Source organism: Salvelinus alpinus, chromosome 17, assembly GCF_045679555.1.
Source record: "Salvelinus alpinus chromosome 17, SLU_Salpinus.1, whole genome shotgun sequence".
Lineage (NCBI taxonomy): Eukaryota > Metazoa > Chordata > Actinopteri > Salmoniformes > Salmonidae > Salvelinus > Salvelinus alpinus.
Genome location: NC_092102.1, coordinates 14981284 through 15002249, shown reverse-complemented (window position 1 = coordinate 15002249; position 20966 = coordinate 14981284). Strand labels below are relative to the sequence as shown.

The 20966-nt window shown below is 46.6% G+C and overlaps 2 protein-coding genes across 9 annotated transcripts in view; one reads left to right on the top strand and one right to left on the bottom strand.

The window, feature by feature from the left end:
* The window catches only part of LOC139542227 (low-density lipoprotein receptor-related protein 1-like), a 134929-nt gene extending 123431 nt beyond the window's left edge, over window positions 1–11498 (top strand). For 2 of the 4 annotated variants that reach the window (XM_071347407.1, XM_071347406.1), the window contains exons 70-91: window positions 369–475; window positions 757–889; window positions 1078–1197; window positions 1440–1562; window positions 1800–1937; window positions 2100–2237; window positions 2322–2441; window positions 2609–2901; window positions 3073–3254; window positions 3442–3548; window positions 3715–3834; window positions 4102–4278; window positions 5035–5175; window positions 5286–5459; window positions 6614–6775; window positions 7110–7284; window positions 7737–7838; window positions 8457–8530; window positions 8692–8785; window positions 9436–9471; window positions 10087–10231; window positions 10482–11498. In XM_071347407.1, coding sequence (XP_071203508.1) covers window positions 369–475; window positions 757–889; window positions 1078–1197; window positions 1440–1562; window positions 1800–1937; window positions 2100–2237; window positions 2322–2441; window positions 2609–2901; window positions 3073–3254; window positions 3442–3548; window positions 3715–3834; window positions 4102–4278; window positions 5035–5175; window positions 5286–5459; window positions 6614–6775; window positions 7110–7284; window positions 7737–7838; window positions 8457–8530; window positions 8692–8785; window positions 9436–9471; window positions 10087–10231; window positions 10482–10631 — 3011 coding nt within the window. In that variant the 3' untranslated portion in view covers window positions 10632–11498. The remainder of the gene's footprint in view (window positions 1–368; window positions 476–756; window positions 890–1077; window positions 1198–1439; window positions 1563–1799; window positions 1938–2099; window positions 2238–2321; window positions 2442–2608; window positions 2902–3072; window positions 3255–3441; window positions 3549–3714; window positions 3835–4101; window positions 4279–5034; window positions 5176–5285; window positions 5460–6613; window positions 6776–7109; window positions 7285–7736; window positions 7839–8456; window positions 8531–8691; window positions 8786–9435; window positions 9472–10086; window positions 10232–10481) is intronic. The other 2 variants (XM_071347410.1, XM_071347409.1) reach the window with 1 other exon arrangement.
* A 1139-nt stretch (window positions 11499–12637) lies between these two features.
* The window catches only part of LOC139542228 (formin-like protein 3), a 49129-nt gene continuing 40800 nt past the window's right edge, over window positions 12638–20966 (bottom strand). For 2 of the 5 annotated variants that reach the window (XM_071347411.1, XM_071347415.1), the window contains 6 exons: window positions 20779–20939; window positions 20329–20430; window positions 19367–19459; window positions 18927–19050; window positions 17915–18036; window positions 12638–14622 (listed from right to left, as the gene is read on the bottom strand). In XM_071347411.1, the coding sequence (XP_071203512.1) occupies window positions 17945–18036; window positions 18927–19050; window positions 19367–19459; window positions 20329–20430; window positions 20779–20939 (572 nt within the window). In that variant the 3' untranslated portion in view covers window positions 12638–14622; window positions 17915–17944. Of the gene's footprint in view, window positions 14623–15815; window positions 15864–17900; window positions 18037–18926; window positions 19051–19366; window positions 19460–20328; window positions 20431–20778; window positions 20940–20966 lie in introns of all 5 variants that reach the window. The other 3 variants (XM_071347412.1, XM_071347414.1, XM_071347413.1) reach the window with 3 other exon arrangements.

Genomic DNA, 20966 nt, shown 5'->3' with positions numbered 1-20966 from the left:
GTCTGATGCTGCCCATTTGCACTCCAGTCCCCACTTGATGTCTCCTCAAACAGTGAGAGGTCAAAGGTAGCGCTCCAAAGGATAGTTTCTACTGCTATGTGAAGTATTGGTATTTCCTACCTGGCCACATTGTACTCCACAAAGCTTTTGCCTTATTTTCGAAGACGCTTAAGTCCGTTAAAGCGGACTATTGAATCTCTGGAGCTCTCCTTTGACCGCCATTGTTTGGCCTCGATCTGAGTGTCCATTAGTTGTTGTGTGTTGAGCATGCTCTCCCCTGTGAGTTTGGACGACAAAGATTTGGAAGCCGTTTCCAGCGAAGCTGTATGGTCCTTACGCGAGACCTGCGTCGCTGTGTGTCTTTACAGTGCCGCGGCCGTGCTCCGAGAGTGAGTTTGCCTGTACCAACGGACGCTGTATCGCCGGGAGGTGGAAGTGTGATGGAGACCATGACTGTGCTGACGGATCTGATGAGGTAACGCGCCTGACTCCATCATAGCAACAGGGCTGGGTCAGATACTTGTGTAATAGATAACACTACTGACTCGTACTTTTCTAACAACCCTCTGTGTTATCGGGTTGTCCTTGAAGTTTAGACATCTGCCTTTTTACTTGAGGAGGACATATGAAATAACCTTGCTATTTGGATATCCTGTCCTCGGACATCCACTGTAATGGTTGTGCTTTGATGTTGCTGATGTGTGAGGGTTTCGTGCATCGTTTGAGAGTGAGGGACATATTGTGTGTGTTCCTCAGGACGGCTGTGAGCTGAGGTGTGACAGTGACCAGTTCCAGTGTAAGAACGGACACTGCATCCCCAACCGCTGGCGCTGCGACGCAGACGCTGACTGTTTGGACGGCAGCGATGAGGAGAAGTGTCACATTGCTCGTGAGTGTGTGTGTGCGTCACTCAGGCTCCCGTTTGACATGGCCACAGTGCTAAAAGAGAGGGGGTCATATTGAGATTTGAACTTTTTCCTAATTCAGAGGGATTCTGGAACCTGTGGTAGGATTTCTAGGATCCGGGTCGGTAATAGACAACCTATATTTGTGTTTCTTCCCTTCTCCATGTCTCAGCTAAACACTGCCCCCTGGATGACTTCCAGTGTAACAACACGCTGTGTAAGCCCCTGGCCTGGAAGTGTGACGGAGAGGACGACTGTGGAGACAACTCGGATGAGAATCCTGACGAGTGCAGTGAGTAGTGACCTTGCATCCTGTGACATCATATCCTGTCTACTAGTACCCTAGACCTGAGCTCAGTTGTACTGTGTTAGCCTGGTTACTCATCCACCAGAAGCTGAAAGAAATCGGGATGGAATGGACCGCGTGATAAGGAAACATCACAATTCTGGTTGTCGCGATGGTGTGAAAAGGTTATGGATCCTAAAGCCTGTTCTAACTCCTTGTCTCCTAACCCCTCTTTCTCCTCCCCTCAGGGAGGTTCCAGTGCCCCCCCACCAGGACTTTCCGCTGCCAGAACGACCGTGTGTGTCTGCAGGTGTCCAAACAGTGTGACGGAGTTGACAATTGCGGGGACAACTCTGATGAGCTCAACTGCCGTGAGTTTACTGTGCTGCTGGCCTTTTGCACGTAGACCAACACAGGGCTATCTGGCGCCCTCCTTGATCTGTTGTTCCCTGTGGACAGGTTCGATCTGTCCACCCTGGCATACATATAACAGAATGCATATCAAAAACGACCGCCTCGTTGTTTCATATAAAGTTGTATGCTAGGGGATTAGGGTCATTGTGTTCATTCATTTAAACTGACGTATTTATCCCCTTGTGTTTTCTCAGAGCCCCCTCCAGCCGAGCCGACCTGTGAGAAGGACGAGTTCCTGTGTGCCAACGGGAGGTGCATCAGCTCCAGCCTGCGCTGTAACTTCTTCAACGACTGTGAGGACTACGGTTCAGACGAGATCCACTGCAAGACAGGTGCCCCAAGTCACGACTGGCTGACACATCGCCGTGACTACTCCCCTATACAGTTGGCATGTTAGAAAAAACTGTGTTTGTTTCGCACGGCGTTCGGCTAACCTCCCGGTGGCTCAACGCCGTTGCGGATCCTTCATGTTATTTTCCCCTCTGACCCCGCAGACACCAAGCTGAACGACTGCAGGAGTAACAGGACTCTGTGTGGGGACGGGGACGAGGCACACTGCGTCACCAACGGGACAGACTCCTTCTGCTCCTGCAAACCAGGCTTCAAGAAGACTGGCCACAACACCTGTGGAGGTACGCCACACCCACCTGAATGTACACTCGCTCACTGGGAGCTCGATCGGCATTATTAACCCTCCCCTCCCTGTCCACTCTCAGATAAGAACGAGTGTAAGCAGTTTGGGGTGTGCTCACACGTGTGCAACAACAGCAAGGGATCCTACAAGTGCAGCTGCCACAAATACTTCACCAGGATCAACGACACCTGCAAGGCTGACAGTAAGTAGTGCACTTTTACTCTTCAAACCCCTAGATTAGTTGAAATGTGTATTCTTTCATTGATATTTTCATGGATTCTGTGTGTCAAAGTTCTCACTTCTCCTCCCACCCTGTCCCTACTTCTCTCTCTCTCTCTCTCTATCTATCTATCATCTATCTATATATAGACCTGAACAGTAGCAGACAGGTGCTCTACATCGCCGATGACAACGAGATCCGCAGCCTGGACCCTGGCATGCCCAACTGGCGCTACGAGCAGACCTTCCAGGGCGACGCCAACGTGCGCATCGACGCCATGGACCTGCACGTCAAGACCAACCGCATCTACTGGACCAACTGGCACACGGGCAGGATCTCCTCCTACGAGCTGCCTTCGTCGTCGTCCTCCTCCTCGTCTGGTCCATCGTCCAATACACACCGCAACCGTCGCCAGAGTGAGGGAAGTGTTACCACCCTGGAGGTGAGGCCCGACGCGAGCAGGAATGAATTCACACACACAAACATGGGCACGATCATGACTTCCTATGTGTGATACAATATTAGTGGAATGCGGTCTGTTGTTTTCCGTTCACAACATACTGTGATGTACGGTACCTAAAACACCCATATCTGATCTCTCCCCCCTGACTAGATTGTAGGGCATCTGGAAATGCCTCGGGGTATAGCGGTGGACTGGGTGGCTGGTAACCTGTACTGGACTGACTCTGGCAGGGATGTGATCGAGGTGGCCCTGATATCAGGCCAACACCGCAAGACCCTGATCTCAGGCATGATAGACGAGCCTTACGCCATCGTAGTGGACCCGCAGAGAGGGTGAGCGATGATTACCCTTTACCGCTGCGGAGCCAAGCCAAGCCCACCTGTACTGGGTCGACCTGGTTATTTACCACAGCTGCTGCAACTGTGCTGGAATGCCAATACAATACATCAATATATGTCAAATATTCCATTTTGTATTTCCTGCTGAGCTGTTTGGACTGTGTTTCTCTGTCCCCTCCAGAACCATGTACTGGGCCGACTGGGGAAACCACCCTAAGATTGAGACGGCAGCCATGGACGGAACCTTGAGACAGACCCTGGTCCATGAGAACATCCAGTGGCCCACAGGTATGTATAGCGTTAGCGTTGTAGCCTAGCATTAGTACCTAGCGTTATGCATTGTGGTATGCTTAACCTAGCGTTAGCGTAGCGTTCTTCATAATGTCATGAGTAGCATTATAGCCTCTTCTGGTCTCTGTTGACTCTCCTCTGCTTGTCCTCCTCCTTCCTCCAGGTCTGGCGGTGGACTACTTCAACGAGCGTCTCTACTGGGCGGACGCTAAGCTCTCGGTCATCGGCAGCGTGCATCTCAACGGCTCCGACCCCGTCATTGCCGTCACCGGACTCAAAAACAGTTCAGTTCCCCTCCATACTGATCAGGGTTGGGGTTCAGTGCTACATAGTGTATTTGTAGGGATGAATTCTGTATGAAAGTTCCTCTCGTTTCCACAGATGGACATTGTACCAAAAAGTCTGACATTGCTAACCGTGAGCGGGTTATTGCTCTCGCCAGCAGGTGTCGCTGGTTTATAGAGTCGTGCCTTCACTTCTCACAACGACATAGAGTTTGAGCAGAATGGATAACAAAAAACTCTCTCTCTCTCTCTCCTTACCTCCCCAGACCTGCTCCATCCGTTCAGCATTGACATCTTTGAGGACTACATATATGGCGTCACCTACATTAATAACTTTGTGTTCCGGGTCAACAAGTTTGGCAAGGGCCCCATGGAGAACCTGACCACTGGCATTAACCACGCCACAGACATAGTCCTTTACCACCGTTACAAACAACCAGAGAGTGAGTGTCTGTCTGTCTGTCTGTCTCTACAGCTCCCTTCCTCATTGAAAATACCTCAGACGACACCCTATCCATTATATAGAGTAGTCACTGCTTTTGACCCCGATTCACCATTTAGTGCACTTCTTATTTTTGACCCCTTATTCACTATAAAGTGCGATACAGTGAACCCATATTCCAGTGTTCTTCTGACCCCTATTCCTCCTTATAGTGCACTGCTGTTGACGTTCACTCCACATAAAGTTCACTGCTGTTGACGTTCACTCCACATAAAGTTCACTGCTGTTGACGTTCACTCCACATAAAGTTCACTGCTGTTGACGTTCACTCCACATAAAGTTCACTGCTGTTGACGTTCACTCCACATAAAGTTCACTGCTGTTGACGTTCACTCCACATAAAGTTCACTGCTGTTGACGTTCACTCCACATAAAGTTCACTGCTGTTGACGTTCACTCCACATAAAGTTCACTGCTGTTGACGTTCACTCCACATAAAGTTCACTACTGTTGACGTTTACTCCACATAAAGTTCACTGCTGTTGACGTTCACTCCACATAAAGTTCACTGCTGTTGACGTTCACTCCACATAAAGTTCACTGCTGTTGACGTTCACTCCACATAAAGTTCACTGCTGTTGACGTTCACTCCACATAAAGTTCACTGCTGTTGACGTTCACTCCACATAAAGTTCAGTGGTGTTTCCCTTTATCATGCTCTGGTTCTTACTGTCTGTTCTATCGCTCTGTGATTCAGTGGCCAACCCATGTGACAGGAAGAAGTGTGAGTGGTTGTGTCTGCTCAGCCCCAGTGGTCCAGTCTGCACCTGTCCTAACGACCGCGTGGCTGAAAATGGCACATGTGTGGAGAGACCCCCTCCCACACTGTCTCCGTTCTGTGAGTACACACGCAGGCACACAGACACAGACACACACACACACACACAGACACACACGCACACACACTATCAATAACCTTTCCCCCTATCTCCTGCCCGCCACCCCCAGCTCCGCCGTCTGGGCCGTGTACGGTCCTGTGTCTGAACGGCGGGAGCTGTTTCCTGAACGCCAGGCAGCAGGCCAAGTGTCATTGCCAGTCCAGCTTCACGGGAGAGAGGTGTGAGGTCAACCAGTGTAGAGACTACTGTAGGAATGGAGGGTCCTGCACTGCCTCCGTCGCAGGTAGGTCATTGGTGTGGTCACAAACTACTCTAGGGGCCGAATCCTAACTTGATGCACATTTTTATGTTATTTGGATATTAATCCGAAAATGTCTCAAGTTAGGATTCAGCACTGTGTGTTAGTTAGTCATATAGTAAACTCAGCAAAAAAAAGAAACGTCCCTTTTTCAGGACCCTGTCTTTCAAAGATAATTCGTAAAAATCTGAATAGGGTTTAAACACTGTTTCCCATTCTTGTTCAATGAACCAAAAACAATTAATGAACATGCACCTGTGGAACGGTCGTTAAGACACTAACAGCTTACAGACGGTAGGCATTAAGGTCACAGTTATGATAATATATAAAACATAAATCACTAAAGAGGTCTTTCTACTGACTCTGAAAAACACCAAAAGAAAGATGCCCAGGGTCCCTGCTCATCTGCATGAACGTGCCTTAGGCATGCTGCAAGGAGGCATGAGGACTGCAGATGTGGCCAGGGCAATAAATTGCAGTGTCCGTACTGTGAGACACCGAAGACAGCGCTACAGGGAGACAGGACAGACAGCTAATCGTCCTCGAGGTGGCAGACCATGTGTAACAACACCTGCACAGGAGCGGTACATCCGAACATCACACCTGCGGGACAGGTACAGGATGGCAACAACAACTGCCCGAGTTACACCAGGAACGCACAATCCCTCCATCAGTGCTCAGACTGTCCGCAATAGGCTGACCCCAGAAATGTCCGGGAACTTGCAGGTGCCTTGGTGGAAGAGTGGGGTAACATCTCACAGCAAGAAATGGCAAATCTGGTGCCAGGAGGAGATGCACTGCAGTACTTAATGCAGCTGGTGGCCACACCAGATACTGAGTGTTACTTTTGACCCCCCCTTTGTTCAGGGACACATTATTCCATTTCTGTTAGTCACATGTCTGTGGAACTTGTTCAGTTTGTCTCAGTTGTTGAATGTTATGTTCATTCAAATATTTACACATGTTGAGTTTGCTGAAAATAAACGCAGTTGACAGTGAGAGGACGTTTCTTTTTTTTTTGCGTAGTTTATTTAGCCTACATTATATTTCTGTTCTCATTTAGCGTGACCCTTTTTGTTTCCTGTGTAACGTCCACACCGTCTTTCTTAACCTTTTGACCTTGTCCTTCTCTCTTCCAGGGGCCCCTACATGTCGCTGTCTGAAGGGCTTCACGGGGCCCCAGTGTAACCTGCACACCTGTCAGGACTACTGTCACAATGGAGGCAACTGCACCGTATCCCAGGGCAACCAGCCCACCTGCCGCTGTCCGCCTGAGTACCTGGCAGACCAGTGTCAATACAGTGAGTATATAATCCAGAATGGGTTAGTAAAAGGTTATTTACCCAACCATGTGCACCACTTCCAAGTCAAGTGAATGTAGAGCTGTTCAGCTTTGTATCAGCCTGGTATAACAGTGTAAGCAAAGGTACAGTTCCTGGCTTTTCATCTGAATTCGTCCTGATTTTAATTCTTTATTTTGAAGTAGTTCAGGAAAGGGCGGGGGGGGGGGGTCTTCAATCCACTTTTTAAAGCAATTCTTAATCTCTAATCAGAAATGGCTCTAAAGGAGAATATTCACTGTGTGACTGTAAACTTTGTTTCTCTGCTTCTCAATCTGCTCACCCCCCCCTTTAGGTAAATGTGAGGATTACTGTAAGAATGAGGGGCAGTGTCTGCAGACGGCCAATGCCACCAAGCTGTGTCGCTGTCCCCCTCAGTTCCACGGACAGCTATGTGAGCTGGACAAATGCCAGTACTGCGGACCCAACGGCAAGTGTCTGCCCAAAGCCTCAGGAGAGGTCATGTGCCGGTAGGAGTGCACGCTACGTACACACACACACACACACACACTGTTCAGTCCGTTCACGCTCACAGATGCACACACACACACTGCTCAGTCACACACACACACCTACACACACATTCTGCTCAGTCACAGGCTCACAGATGCACACACACACTGCTCAGTCACACACACACACACACACACACACACACACACTGCTCAGTCACACACACACACCTACACACACATTCCGCTCAGTCACAGGCTCACAGATGCACACACACTGCTCAGTCACACACACACACACACACACACACACACACACACACTGCTCAGTCACACACACACACCTACACACACATTCCGCTCAGTCCCCAGTTTGTTTTATTTTAATATTAGAGTTTTCCTGGTGTTATCCTAAAAAAGATCTAATGTTTGTTGACTCTCCTTGTCTCTGTGTACCTGTCTATGTCCAGCTGTCCTAACGGTCAAACCAATCACAGCTGCTACACCTGTCTAGATTTCTGCACCAAGGGAATCTGCTCTATCGAACCACGCACGCTACTGCCCCAGTGCAAGTAAGAGGATGATCCATATCTCACACACACGTGTTTAGGAGTCTCTCTGTAACCTGTGTGACGTGTATTTAGGAGTCTCTCTGTAACCTGTGTGACGTGTATTTAGGAGTCTCTCTGTAACCTGTGTGACGTGTATTTAGGAGTCTCTGTAACCTGTGTGACGTGTATTTAGGAGTCTCTCTGTAACCTGTGTGACGTGTATTTAGGTGTCTCTCTGTAACCTGTGTGACGTGTATTTAGGAGTCTCTCTGTAACCTGTGTGACGTGTATTTAGGAGTCTCTCTGTAACCTGTGTGACGTGTATTTAGGTGTCTCTCTGTAACCTGTGTGACGTGTATTTAGGTGTCTCTCTGTAACCTGTGTGACGTGTATTTAGGAGTCTCTCTGTAACCTGTGTGACGTGTATTTAGGAGTCTCTCTGTAACCTGTGTGACGTGTATTTAGGAGTCTCTCTGTAACCTGTGTGACGTGTATTTAGGAGTCTCTCTGTAACCTGTGTGACGTGTATTTAGGAGTCTCTCTGTAACCTGTGTGACGTGTATTTAGGCGTCTCTCTGTAACCTGTGTGACGTGTATTTAGGAGTCTCTCTGTAACCTGTGTGACGTGTATTTATTTAGGTGTCCTATAGAATGGAGTGGGTATCGATGTGAAGTCATTGCCTCGCCTGTGGATTCTCCTGTCTCCAGTGGAAGTACGTTACTTTAGTCCCTTTAGTGTCAGTGAAACACATGTTATAACCACAGACTATAACACATGATTATAACACAATACATGTTATAACCTGTTCGTCTCATTGGCCGACGTGTTGCATATACTCTGTTCTCATTGGTGTCCGTGTTGCTCTCTCTGCAGGTTCTGCCTCCATAGTCATCCCAGTGCTGCTGCTGTTGTTACTGGCGCTGCTGGTCGTCGGGGCCATCTTGTGGTACAAGAGGAGAATGCGTGGGTGAGTAGAGTAGATCAGGTGTTCCCAAACTCTTTCACTCAGGCCCCCCTTCCAGCATTGGGGGAACATCCCGCGTGCCACGTATATTTCTATGGCCACAAGCACTGTTCACGACACAAACCGTTCACAACCCTTTTGTTGGCCGATACTTTTTTTTGTTGTTGCCGGTTTTAAAGCATATTTCCTGCAATTGTACACATTTTGTCATGAGGTGCAGAGAAAATATAGCTGTTTTTAAGCAAATGTTCTAGCAATTCTGTACATTTTTCAATTTCTAATGTGTATGCTTGTGGTGTTTGAGTGACTCAAATATTACAACAAAATCTATGGGCTAAAGAAACCTAGCTTAAGAAACGTTAGCTGGGATGGGCGAGTTGACCTGGACATTTCTGACAAGTTATAAATAGCTCTCTAAGGTATGCAATGACTGACATGACAAGAGGATTCTACTAACTGAGTCGTCGTCCCCCATTTTATTTGTGGGGGGGGGGGGGGGGCTACTGAAGTAGACAACCATTGTGTCGAGACTGGGTGGGGGGGCTCCCACTCATTCGGTCAAACTCGAATCTCTTTTCCACCTTTCATCTGTACCTCCCACCATCACACTCCCTCTTTATCTCTCTCTTCTCTATCTATCGCTCTCTTTCTAGGTCTGTATGGCCGGGCAAACGCTCCCGACGTTCTCGGTAACTTAATAGGGTCATGCCTATCACCTGTCTCGCCCCCCCCCCCCCTTCTCCTCCATCTCCCCAATGCCTCATCTAAGCCACCATCTTGTCTGTCGGTCCAGTGACAGTCCTCCATTTTGCTTGTCTTTCTGTAGTAGAGTCGGTCTGTCTGTCCCTGCCTCCTCTCTCTTGTTCAGGACAGGGTTTCCCACCCAGGGACGCAGGGGTGTATTGACAGATAGATTGACTGGTTCTTCCTTACCCATCCATACCTTTCCCTATCTACGTGTGTAAATACATGTGTCTATCAGTGGTGCTTCTGTGCCTGCATTGTGGCAGTGGAACATTTGCATTGTGGAAAATCCAGCATTCACCGGGATAAACACTGGACGTGTCCAAATGGCTTTTGAAAAAAGCTAATTTGTTTTGTCAATTTTACCGTGATTCTGTGCTGCCTTGACTGTGTGGGAGCGTTTTTCCCTGTACTGTACATGTAGCTGGTGTCGCATGTTGGATTTCTCTCCTGTCACTGGCTTGATTCAAGGCTCTCGGTACTTTCAGCTCCTGTGTTGTGGCTACGTCTCCGCTACTGTTAGTGTTGAGACGAAACAAACCCGCTCTGTGTGTCCACAGGGCCAAGGGCTTCCAGCATCACAGGATGACCAACGGGGCCATGAACGTGGAGATAGGGAACCCAGCCTACAAGATCTACGAAGGGGAGCCAGACGACGATGCTGGGGAACTCCTGGATTCGGACTTTGCTTTAGATCCAGACAAGGTAATGCCCACGTTCCCTTATCGTCACACTTGACCCATCTTAAATAGGGAACACTTGTTTTAACACTCAGGTTAGTCGTTTTGATACGTGTTTTTAACACTGCAGCACATTTGGCATTGTCACCTTTTAAAACATGTTTCTGCACTCCATGATACTCTGCCTCTAGACTACCTGGATTGCAACGAAACCTAATTTAGGTCCCTTGTATGCTCTTTGTCCAAACATTATTTCTGTGTTTCCCTCCCTGCAGCCCACCAACTTCACCAACCCAGTGTACGCCACCTTGTACATGGGAGCCCACAACAGCCGCAGCTCTTTGGCTAGTACAGACGAGAAGAAAGAGTTGCTGTCACAGGGGGACGATGGGGAGGATGAGGACATGAGTGACCCGCTGGCCTAGAGGTCAGGGGTCAGAGGTCAGGCATGACCGAGCCAAGTCTAGACCATGCCCGCAAAGAGACAAACGCTGATCTTATGCCTTTTTACCAATCGAGAAAAGAAAAGGAACAAAAACAGAACACTGTATAAAATGAAGGAGTACTTTTGTATGTGATTGCAGTATTATATTTTGTTCTTTTGACAAAAACAAAAAGAAAATTCCTCTGGTCAGAAAAAGGAAGAACCATTTTATAGACAGATGTATTCATTCAACTCTCTCGTTTGAAAATGTTGCTCACCTCCATCCTCCCTCGCTACTCTCCCTCCACTCTTCATCCATATAGCCACTACCTCTGTGCATAGGTGTAGAGCAAAACGAACAGCGGTGGAACAATTTTAAGTTTTTATTTTTGTATGAATTGTATAGGGGGAAAAACATTGTTCCATTTCAGAGAAGTGCTTGTTGTTTGTGAAAGATGTAGAGAAAAGAGGAGGGCCAAGTTCAATACTCAGTCAGTTCCGAATGCTGGTTTGGTCTATGCTGGAGGTGCAGAGTGAGACCATGGCTGATGGAACGAAAAGAGTTCTGGAACTGTAGTACTGGAACCAGAACCAGAACTGCACATGTCCACATGGCAGAGTCAGTCAGCGTCACGCATACTAATGTCCGTTCAGTTGAGTGATTGTCTTTTACCTCCTTGCACAGACTAAAACTGAAATATATTTACACACGCATATATATATATATATAACCCTATTAACAAAGTGTCTTGACAATATACCCAGGAATACAAAACATCAAATAACATATAGCAGTCTGTCTGTACTATGTTTTACCACCTTTTCTGTTTTGGTCTTGAATAAATGAACGGCTGATTTTTTTGCTTAATGAATGAAAGTCAGTGGGTTAATGGAGTGTGTAATTTGTTGGAGATATATGATTGTATTGAAGCAGACGTTCCAGGATGACAATTCCGGGGGAAGTAACTGAGGATGTCTTTGGGTTACGAGAGGACATGTTTTGGGTGTAACACCGAATGTGGTTTTGGGGGGGCCTTGATGTGACCGGTGATACATATTGGGGCCCAGAGGGTTCATGGACCAGCGTTCATCCTGGAAATAGGCAGTTTGGCACCAAGAATGCCTCTGTGAAAACCTGCCATTGCTGAAACTAACCATCTACAGTACAACAAGCTGAACATGCTTTTGTCGGTGATAGTAAACATACTTTCAGGAGAGGCCAGTTGTTTTTATGGTACTTGTGGGAATTTATAACAACAATGCTGTGTTTTGTTTCGAATGTATGTAATAATTACATTATGCCGATGTAATTTCGGTTTCTGCTCATTGTAAGCGCATTCCTCGGGAGGTTCGGACTATTAGCCTCCTGATTAGCGTCCCCTGTTGATTCCCCCCTCTGCCTTGCTGCTAACGCTAGCTAGCCGTCTGTCTGTCGGCTCGTCCGTCTAACCATCTGTCAGCCAGCCCTGTCTGTCTGCCTGCCTGTCTTGTATGTCTGATAGAACTGTCATTGGTCCAGGCTCAGTCTCAGCCAATCACGCGCTGCTGAACATGCTGCTTCTAACCAGTTGGAGGTGATCAGCCATAACTGCCATTCTATATTACAGATTACACTGCATGCAATTCACAACACACACACGCATATACAAACCCTATAGCAATCTGTTCTAGCTTAACCATCACTTTTATTAACAGTATGCACTATCATTTGGATTTTAATAACATTTCTGCTCTGTTACATTTTTATTTGAATAATGTAAATTAGGAACAATCGGTTTTAATTTTGACAGAAACACTTCAGCAAAACAAAACCCCACACATGGATTGTTGTTGCTCTGTTTCTGTTATGATTTTATTTCTTTTTGATATCAGAAATTAAATGGATTTTTATAGTAGAAATAAGTTGTGGATCTGACTTTCATTTGGTGTGAAATTAGTGAGTGAGAAAGAAAGAGGGAGAGAGCGAGAGAAAGGAGACCGAGAGTGAGAGACAGCAGAGATTTTCAATTGTGAGTCACATTGTCATTTTGTTTATTAAGGGGGGGAAGTCATCTTTTGAACAACAGGCACTATTTCATTTCATCCTTACGACAGAAAAGCACAAGTAAAAGCCTTCTATTCGTTGATTTACATCAAATGTAAATGCATGTAGAAATATCTGCTATAGAAGTAGTGTCTCATACAACATTAAGGCAATGTAAGTAGTGTAAATATGCGCTGTCCCTTTTGTGGAAATGCCATATTGAAACACAGATTGTAAATCTGAGTGCACAATCATTGCGCCTACTTGATGGCTATTAAGGGGGAAATTGTTCATCATTAGTTCTAAAACTTAATGCGAAGAGAGCATAAAGAACATGGTTAGACTCATAGCAATGCATTCTTTACCTACCAACAAATGCATGACCGTATTGACGGAAACGCTGGATATCTTGGCTTAATCGGACAGACCTTAAAAGGGCTCTATTCAACCCGTGTCTCGGAAGTTCAGCGTGATTGAAGCTTAAAGGCAAAGTTCCAAACGCCGACTGCATTCACTGTAAACGCTGCATATGTCGGCTCAGTCGGGAAATTACCTTTAACATTTCTATCCCCCAATCTGTAACGCTCCAGCGATCCAGTTTTTGAATGGAGCCCTGAATGTCAACCGCACTATAAGGCGGATTGGAATGAATCCCGGCCTAAGTGGTAAGACTGAAGTGGTGATTGGACTGTAGGTCATAAAGTTAAAAGTAATAGAAAGTAAATACATGGAATGTTTTTACCCACTCATCAAATGATTTCAAAGACACTTGGCCTAAACTAATTTAGATTACAGTGCTGAGAAGCAACCTTTAAATACTGTATAGTGATTAAAGCTGGAATTCTGATTCCAAACCATTGCATATGATTCTTTTTTTTGTTTTGTTTTTGAAGGTAATGTTATCAAAAAAATGCAATAAAAAATAAAATATTTAACAACTAAAGATACAAATTATAGCCGAGTCACAGAAATAATACTGTCTAAACAAAAAGGCACTTATTCGTTCTCAAAATAATAAGACATGAGAGTAGAGGAAGTTTGGTTTGGCTAGCTTGTACAGAAACATCTCCAAAGATTAAAGGTCTCTAACAATAATCTTCAATCCTTCTTTCATCTGTGGACAGAGACGTTCTGTGATGGCAAAACCCTGGGCCATATTCATTAGGGCACACAACCTAAAGCGTTCGGCCACGGAAATCAAAAATAAGCGTTTCTTATTGGTCAAGTCCAGCTAGTCCCTCCCTGTTTCAGTCTGTTTTCTTTCGTTTTGGGGCCTTATGAAAACAACCCTGTTCTCTTTGAAGTGGAAATCCCAGCAGTAGAGTCAACATATGCTGTCGTTTTATACAACCGACCGACTGTCTCCCATCCTCAACTTGCGCGGAGGAAATCCACATTCATGGAAATAAGATCCGCGTTGGCAGGCACTTGGCAGGAGGCACTTGTGGTTCCATGTCCACATTATGCAGTTGCAGTGTCCTTCCTTCCTGCTTGTGTGAGGCGAGCCACCCCTTTAAGGGCTCAACTCACCATACGCTTCTTCTTTGGACTCTCTCTGCCCAGTCCTGTTCTTAATGTCAACACTGGCAATCGCTGTAGTCCTCTTTTCTGTGTGTGTGCCTTTGTGCATGCGGTGTGTGTTTGCAGTGGGAGAGGGGGTAGGCTAACCCACCTGATGTCTGTGCTTATACCTGCTTGTTGAGAGATCGTGTCCATATAGGATCTCCATAAATAAATAAATACCCCCGTAAAACTTGGGCCATTGGTTCGGTCCTGTCCGGCTTTCAGTCTCTGATCTGCAGGGAGATGCAGCCTCGGGTGGGTGAGACCACCGGGACACAGGTAGGGAAGGGGGGGAGGTTATAAAGCGAATGGGGGATAAATGAGGAGGAACGAGTGTTTGTTTAGGGTCTCTTCCAGCCGCTCCGGATCAGCGCGTCATGCCGCAGGAAAGGCTGGCTGCGGAGATCTGTGAGTGGGTGAGGGAGGGGGAGAGAGGGGTCACTCAGGTTAACTGGGAAGTCAAACTGCTCCAGTGGCGTCATGCTCATGTTTGAGGTTGTTGATGAAGGAACTTCTATTTGCAGTGCTTATCCTAACAGTATATTTCTGCAAATAGTGCCAATTATGTTTCACATTTTCCAATTTTACTTATATGTTGTCAAATGGGTAGCCAATTGAAAGTGGATATCCGTTAACCAATAAGAGAATGATGCCTTCCCATAGCCTTGCATTGTCAACTTAAAACTGACAGAGAAATATGGATCTTTCAATCCAATGCTATGGGTGTATAGTTATTCAAATAAATCACAATCTCAACAACCTAACTAGGGAACAAAATAATAATCAAACGTTCAAATAATATCACAGTTGTGGCAGTCAACGAGCTCTGTGAGATACTATGCTAAAGACACTAAATATTTATCTGCTATGTCATGATTATTACAGTTATGTAGCCCTTTTATAATGAAGTGTTCAAATAGTATTACCAATGTTTCTGTATATATATATATATATATATATCCTTTTGTCAGAATATGATGGTGTTTGTGTGGATGCGCAGGGGGCTCAACAGAGCTTGTTGACCATTGAGCTGCTCAGCACACACAGTTAACAGGGCAAAACAGGACGCTGAGACATGACATCAACAGGTGACAGACTGGTGAGTGGTGGATGGACAGAACACTGGACACAGCATGCAACATGGAAGAAAGAGGTGAGTGAGGTGGTGATGGAGGGACCTGAGTAGAATGGTGGATGAAATAGTCTTATCTTGAGAGGTATACTGTTTGACTTGCCTAGTTAAATAGAATACATGAATAAAAATGGAAACGAGACCGGATACGTGCGCTTCTGCTGGCTCTTTGGGAAAGGGAGTTGGTCTGTTTGAAATGCGGAGGGGGTAACCGCTATATAAATCACGAAGCAATGTAGGCTCAGCTGCATGTTTCTTACTGTTGTACTGCAAAGCATTGCATATCTTACTGCTGTGCAGTACAGTAAAGCAGGTCTTGCTGTTATAATGAATCTGAAACGCTGGGTTGGCTCAAGCAGCTGACATGACTGTAGCAGCACCATATACTATGTAGCTAGCAGCACAGAGGGGCCACAGTACAAGCAGGGCCAAAGCAGACAGGCCAGGCTTCAGGCTACCTTCCTTACCCTGCAGCGTTTAGGAGTGGCATATACTGTTATTTATCTTCTGTTCAGCTGTTCAGAGGGGTAGAATGAAGGAAAAAAGAGTGATGGTTGAGGAAAGGTTGTTACCAGGTTAGAGAGAAACCAAACCAACCACATTAGTTAGTTTCATGGAACAACAAGGCATTGTTTGGTTAACAAGATCGGTTTTATAGCCAAACGTCTTAATACTGTATTTTTTTTAGTTAAACACATCTCAAAGTATAAAACCTGAAAGAACTGATATCTTATACATAATGTAGCTTTCCATACTCATGCTATTATGCTACAGTAAATGCAACTTGATTATATGATTATATTTCGTACTACTTACTATACTGAACAAAAATATAATCGCAACATGTAAAGTGTTGGTCCCATGTTTCATGAGCTGAAATAAAATATCCCAGAAATGTTCCATACGCACAAAAAGTGTATTTCTCTCATATTTTGTGCACAAATTTGTTTACATCCCTGTAATTGAGCATTTCTCATTTGCCAAGATAATCCATCCATCTGACAGGTGTGGGATATCAAGATGCCGATTAAACGGCATGATCATTACACAGGTGAACCTTGTGCCGGGGACAATAAAAGGCCACCCTAAAATGTGCAGTTTTGTCACAACACAATGCCACAGATGTCTCAAGTTTTGAGGGAGCGTGCAATTGGCATGCTGACTGCAGGAATGTCCACCGGAGCTATTTCCAGAAAATGTCCTGTTAATTTCTCTACCAGAATGTCGTTTTAGAGAATTTGGCAGTACGTCCAATCGGCCTCATAACTGCAGACCATATGTAACCACGCCAGCCCAGGACCTCAACATCCTGCTTCTTCACCTGCGGGATCATATGAGACCAGCCACCCGGACAGCAGACGAAACTGTGGGTTTGCACAACTGAACTGAAGAATTTCTGCAGAAACTGTCTCCGGGAAGCTCATCTGCGTGCTCGTCGTCCTCACCAGGGTCTTGACTTGACTGCAGTTTGGCATCGTAAGCGACTTCAGTGGGCAAATGCTCACCTTTGATGGACAATGGCACGCTGGAGAAGTGTGCTCTTCACAGATTAATCCCAGTTTCATTTGTACCGGGCAGATGGCAGACAGCGTGTATGGCGTCGTGTGGGCGAGAGGTTTGCGAACAGAGTTCCCTATGGTGGTGGGGTTATGGTATGGGCAGGCATAAGTTACAGACAAATGCACAGAGATACCGTGACGAATCTTGAGGCCCATTGTCGTGCCATTCATCCGCCGCCATCACCTCATCCGCCCCCATGTCACAAGGATCTGGACACAATTCCTGGAAGCTGAAAATGTCCCAGTTCTTCCATGGCCTGCATACTCACCAGACATGTCACCCATTGAGCATGTTTGGGATGCTTTGGATCTATGTGTACGACAGCGTGTTCCAGTTCCCGCCAATATCCAGCAACTTCGCACAGCCATTGAAGAGGAGTGGGACTACATTCCACAAGCCACAATCAACAGCCCGATCTACTCTATGCAAAGGAGACGTGTGGCGCTGCATGAGGCAAATGGTGGTCACACCAGATACTGACTGGTTTCCGGATCCACGCACAAACTTTTTTTTTTAAGGTACAGTATCTGTGACCAACCGATACATATCTGTATTCCCAGTCATGTGACATCTACAGATTAGGACCTAATTAATTTATTTCAACTGACCGATTTCCTTATGAACTGTAACTCAGAAAAATTGTTGCATGTTGCGTTTTATATTTTTGTTCAGTGTAAATAATCATATATTCCCATTGTAACATTAGCCTGTGATTCAGTATGAATATCTAAATATCAGGTTCAGTCATTCAGAGGTTTGGCTGTCTGACTTCTATCCTGTTAATTCAGGTAGAAGTACTTTGAGGTAGACAGAAGACACACTTGCCACCAATAAGAGTCAAAGGCCGGGATTCAAGCAAACCGTGGACTGGCCTAAATTAGTAAAGAGAGGGGGGGTGTAAGGAGTAATCTTAGGGAGTGACGAGGTGGTCATGCTGCATGCAGAGTGGTCAGGCAAGGGAGTGGGGCGGGGGGGTAACGAGGAGAGGACACCTGTTCTGGACAACCTTGGCATTAGGGGGGAGGAACTGTAGGGGCTAGCAGTTGGAGTCGTCACAGAGCTGTGCTTCACAGAAGAACCGTGAGCTTCGTTTAGCAGTACGGGCTGTGAAGGGGACGCTCTTCAGCACTGAGGGGGGAGGAGGGGAGAAAACGTCACACCTGAGACAGAGGAACTGTTACTGTACTGTTGTACACCCCCCCCCCCATCTTCCGTCAGCTTGGTACAGTCTAGAACGGCACTGGCACTCCTCAAGCTGCTGCAACTGTACTATAACTGTTATATCTGTATATACAGTATACCAGCTCCCTCTGTGCCACACCTCGCTGTATTGGAGTACTGGAGGACCAGACTACACTAATGTGAGTCTTCCAGCCCTCGAAAGGTCTTTGATGCACCATATTCCCTATGTAGTGCACTACTTCTGACCAGCAGTGCTCTACAGGGAATAAAGTGCTATTTGTGACGCTCGCTATGTCCAGGATGACAGGGCTATACTGTATGTAGAGTAACGGAGATGACGCAAGTGTTGTAAAGGACCAGTAGTGGGGAGGAAGCATTATTAGCATATTATTAACATTGATCATTTAGATTTCACTGTAGATGCTGATTAATGAGAGTTAAGTTAGAAACTGTCCTGAGTTTGCACCTCCCACCAAACAGGGCATCGGGATACGGTGGCATTTTTGATCTATCGGGACACGCATAACAGCCAATGGCCTGACTACATGCCTACTCTACTCTGTAATAACGAGACAGTACTAATCTAGAAAACTAGCAGGCCACAGAAACAAACTACTGGGACGTTCAGAACTGGAATCTGCTGTTGTCTAGCTGCTGTATAGCCTCTAGCAGTGGTGTCTGAACCACGTAACAGAGTGCTCCTCCAGCCGAGCAGTTGAGGACCACAGTGATCTTAGCCTGGCCCCGGCCTCTGCCCCTAGGACTGCTTGGACCAGGAGACCTGGGGCCTGGCTGGGGGCTGCGTGGCTGCCTGCGTGGCTGCATGTCGAGCCCACCTGTGATGATATCCTCGATGGTGCCGTCCTTCCCCTCGTAGACGGGCCGGTGGTCCTTAGCCTGGCGTTTACGCAGCTCTGAGATCAGCTCCTGTTGCTGCTGCCTCTTCTTCACTACCTGGACCTGGGAGGGAGAGGAGGAAGGATCAAATCCTGCCTAGGTCCCCCAAATAGCTTGAGCTGCGCATGGATCATTTCAATCATACAAAATGCATGAACTCCTTACTGGAAGTGTGAGAAATATATTGAGGAAATATAAGGCTCTGTTGATAGCATAATTATACACAATTTAGTCTACATTCTACATCTAGACCCTCTAGAGTCATTGTACAATAAGCTCAATTTTACTACTGTTGGTTGAGTCCAGTGACTACTATAATCCTCCTGGCTTTTTGGGCCTTGTCTGTCAGTCAGGGCTAGGGAGACTTCTAGTACTGTACCTTGGGGTCGTGTTGCTTGGCCTCCTGAGCCAGTAATTTCTCTCTCATGGCTTCCTCCTGCTTTTTCCTCTGCTCATTGTCCACCACCGCATCCTGTAGGGAGGAGAACACAAAATGGACGCCACTCAGAGAAATGAGACTTCAATTCAATACAAATCAAGACACTGGCTAAGCCAAGCTATGGAAATATATCTATTTTACAATAGAAGAAGTGGTTTTGGGTGTTGAGTAAACAGAGACAATACACTTTCATGTCAGCAACATACACTTTTCTGTGTATGTTGCTCTCTCTCTGATCCCCTCTCTGTTTCTCTCTCTCTCACACACACACACAGATACGCATGCAAGCGCACAGATCCTGCAGATCCATACATCCTTGTAGCGAACAATCTCAGGAAGGTGTCTGTGTGGCAGGGCAGGGCTGTCCGGCAGGCGGAGGCAGGGCCGTCTGTCCTTCCGGGGGGGGGGGGTCAGGGGAGAGGCAGGGAGGGTGGAGGCAGGGGGAAGCAGAGGCAGGGCGGGGCCCTCGGTCCGGGGTGGGGAGGCAGGGGGAGAAAGGGGAAAGCAGGGGGGAAGGAAGCGGGAGACCGGACCCAGTCTAAACACCACAGCTGCGGCTCTGAAGGCAGACCCAGCTGGCCCATCCTGTTATTAGACCTGTGACTCCAGTCCACACCCTGTCCTGTGGCACACAGACAGCTCTGCTCTTAGAGGCAGCAGGGCAACACCCAGACCCAGACTAACCAAAGGTTAGGCTAACTCCCATAGGACAGAGAGCAATCTCCACCTAAACATGGTCCTGTGTGGCATAGTTGGTAAGAGGGTGATACCCACAGGGATCTCACAGGCATAATAAATATATGCACTCGCTTTACTGTAACGACGTTTGCTGTGTGGCATATTATATACATGTACAGAGGTAAAGATGCGTGTTAGAACTGTGCTGCTTGGTCCTCCCTTACCTTGTAAGCTCTGATGAATCGCACAAACACAGGGAAGAACACAGACGGAGGAGTCGTCTTGGAACTCTCCCCAAAATAGTTCACCACATTGTTGAAGGCTTCCTAGAAAATGACCGGGGGAGACAGAAGTGCAAAAGGCGGGATACAATATTTGTCAACATCGCCAACCTTTACAAAGCCTTTTGTTTGAGGTCAAGTGTTGTCCTGCATTGTTGTATCTTGGGCTTTTTGGCTTTTGTTGTCCTGCTTATAGGGAGAGGTGTTGCGCCGTTACACTAAGTTATGTTTTGTTTGGTTTTGACCCGTTTGTAGTTTTAGCAAGGCTATTTTCCCTGAAGAAAAATGCTTTAGCGGTTTTAGGGTAGTGGAAGAAGTTTAGAAGTTTACAGACTTCTAAACTTAGTATTGAACAATTGTGTTTGCAATTTTGATAGGATGTGTTTAGTTTACCTCTGCAGTCTTGGCATCCTTCTGCAGTTTGTCAAGCTGAGTGTCGCTGGTCTGGAGGAAGCCCTTGAGAACAGAGTGGTCGTGGAGACTACATTCTCTCCTGATCAGATCCATCCCTTTACCCAGCTCCCGCACGTCCAGCAGCACATTCTCCAGAGACACTAGAGAGAGATACGCACGCAGGCACA